The 1,468-nt window shown below is 43.5% G+C and overlaps 1 protein-coding gene across 1 annotated transcript; it reads right to left on the reverse strand.

Annotated features, from left to right (window-relative positions):
- TMEM251 (transmembrane protein 251) lies at window positions 1-1,462 on the reverse strand. The gene is made up of 2 exons (XM_004681602.2): window positions 1,216-1,462; window positions 1-821 (listed from the first exon to the last, which is right to left on the reverse strand). Exons 1-2 carry the CDS (start codon window positions 1,311-1,313, stop codon window positions 410-412), a joined length of 510 nt encoding a protein of 169 aa, XP_004681659.1. The 5' UTR covers window positions 1,314-1,462; the 3' UTR covers window positions 1-409.
- Window positions 1,463-1,468: the final 6 nt, after the last annotated feature.

A 1,468-nucleotide genomic window follows, 5' to 3' on the forward strand; every position in this document is an offset into this window, starting at 1 on the left:
TTGTATAAAATTTAAATTTTATGACCATGTTTGGACCTTTTTACATTAAACACAATGGAAATGTTCATATTCATATTTTCCCCAAAGGAAAAATTTGTGAATCACTATGTTGCACAGTAGGATAAAAATATTAATTCAGATACTTATTCAAGTTTCTAAAGAATGCAAATAACAGACACGATTTTACTTCCAAAATCTGAAGTCATCAACATGATTTTGTAGTACTGCATCTCAGGCTTTACCTAAAAATCATTATTATTCAGTTAAAGATAGCCCCCCAGTCACATTTTTAAAAAAGCCTCTGCCCCAGCACAACTTCCTGAGATCTGTGAAGAAACTGCCGTCTTGTGATCAGGCTCCATACAGTACTGGCAGTTGTGTAGTCATGAGGGAAAGACAGCGACTGATTTTATGTGTCAATCAGCTGGAGTCTGCTGATCTGGTTGGAAGCTTTGACAAATGCCTGGTGGCGGTTGCAAATGACTGCCAAGCATATGGGGATAATACAGTAGCCCACCGTTTTGGGGTCAGCTCTTGTACAAGAATAAAGGAACAAAAACATCTGTAAGTAAGGTATCAGGAAAATAACTGTCCACAACCAAAACGGCAAGGAGAGTAACCGTGCTTTCAGGGAGTGTGTCCATGTGGTTCCTTCAATGGGCTCCTCTGGGTGCTGTTGAATGTGCTCCAAGGCCAGCCTGTTGTAAGTCTCATTGATTTCAAAAACATAGTAAAAAGCTGCTGCACTTGCTAACAGATACAATCCCACTCCAATCCATCCCATCCGCTGACGGAAATTCATCATTCTCCATGCTCTGTGCCTTCAATTAAAAAAAAAAAAATTACAGTTAGGGGCTAGTATGCTGTCATGGTAACTGTTCCAAATGTTCTTGCTTTATTTCAACGATTTCTAACATAACCCACCCAACGCATTCGTTGAAAACTATTTAAGAAATGTAAACAACTCACAGGTTGTTTTGTGTATGGAATAGTTCGGAAGTTCCAGTCTATAGAGACTACTTCTTAATAGAAATTCCACAAAATAAATAACCGCTTTATGGGTTCTCCACAACAGCTTCCACGGAGAACACGGAGTTTAACTCGCTTCTTAAGGAACTGAATTCCCCTTTACCGTTCACACACTGAACACCTGGCTCTACACGCCAAACCAATGTCCGAGGCCCCAAGTTAAGACAGTAACTCTTAAACACTTACAGTGGTCCTGAAAATCTTCCTGTTCCCACGGCAAGCGTTAAAGAGTCACTCAGTTCTGAGTAATCGGGTGGCTTTGGCATTTCAGAGAAAGCCACCATAAAAGAAATGCCCGGGGTCACCGGCTGGGAGAAAGGAGCGCACGGCCAGCCTGCAGCACCAGCTAGTTGTGATTAAGCACAGCGTGACTGCGGCCGGTCACGCGGCGGCACGGCCCCTGTCGCGGCGGCGGAGCCCGGGTCCGGGTCACCCGGCC

Source organism: Condylura cristata, unplaced genomic scaffold (genome assembly GCF_000260355.1).
Source record: "Condylura cristata isolate star-nosed mole 26May11 unplaced genomic scaffold, ConCri1.0 scaffold00013, whole genome shotgun sequence".
Taxonomy (NCBI): domain Eukaryota; kingdom Metazoa; phylum Chordata; class Mammalia; order Eulipotyphla; family Talpidae; genus Condylura; species Condylura cristata.

Coding starts and splice junctions, on each gene's coding strand:
- TMEM251 (XM_004681602.2), bottom strand. CDS start 1,313: ATGGTGGCTTTCTCTGAAATGCCAAAGCCACCCGATTACTCAGAACTG. Junction 822..1,215: donor GGAAGATTTTCAGGACCACT/GTAAGTGTTTAA, acceptor TTTTAATTGAAG/GCACAGAGCATGGAGAATGA.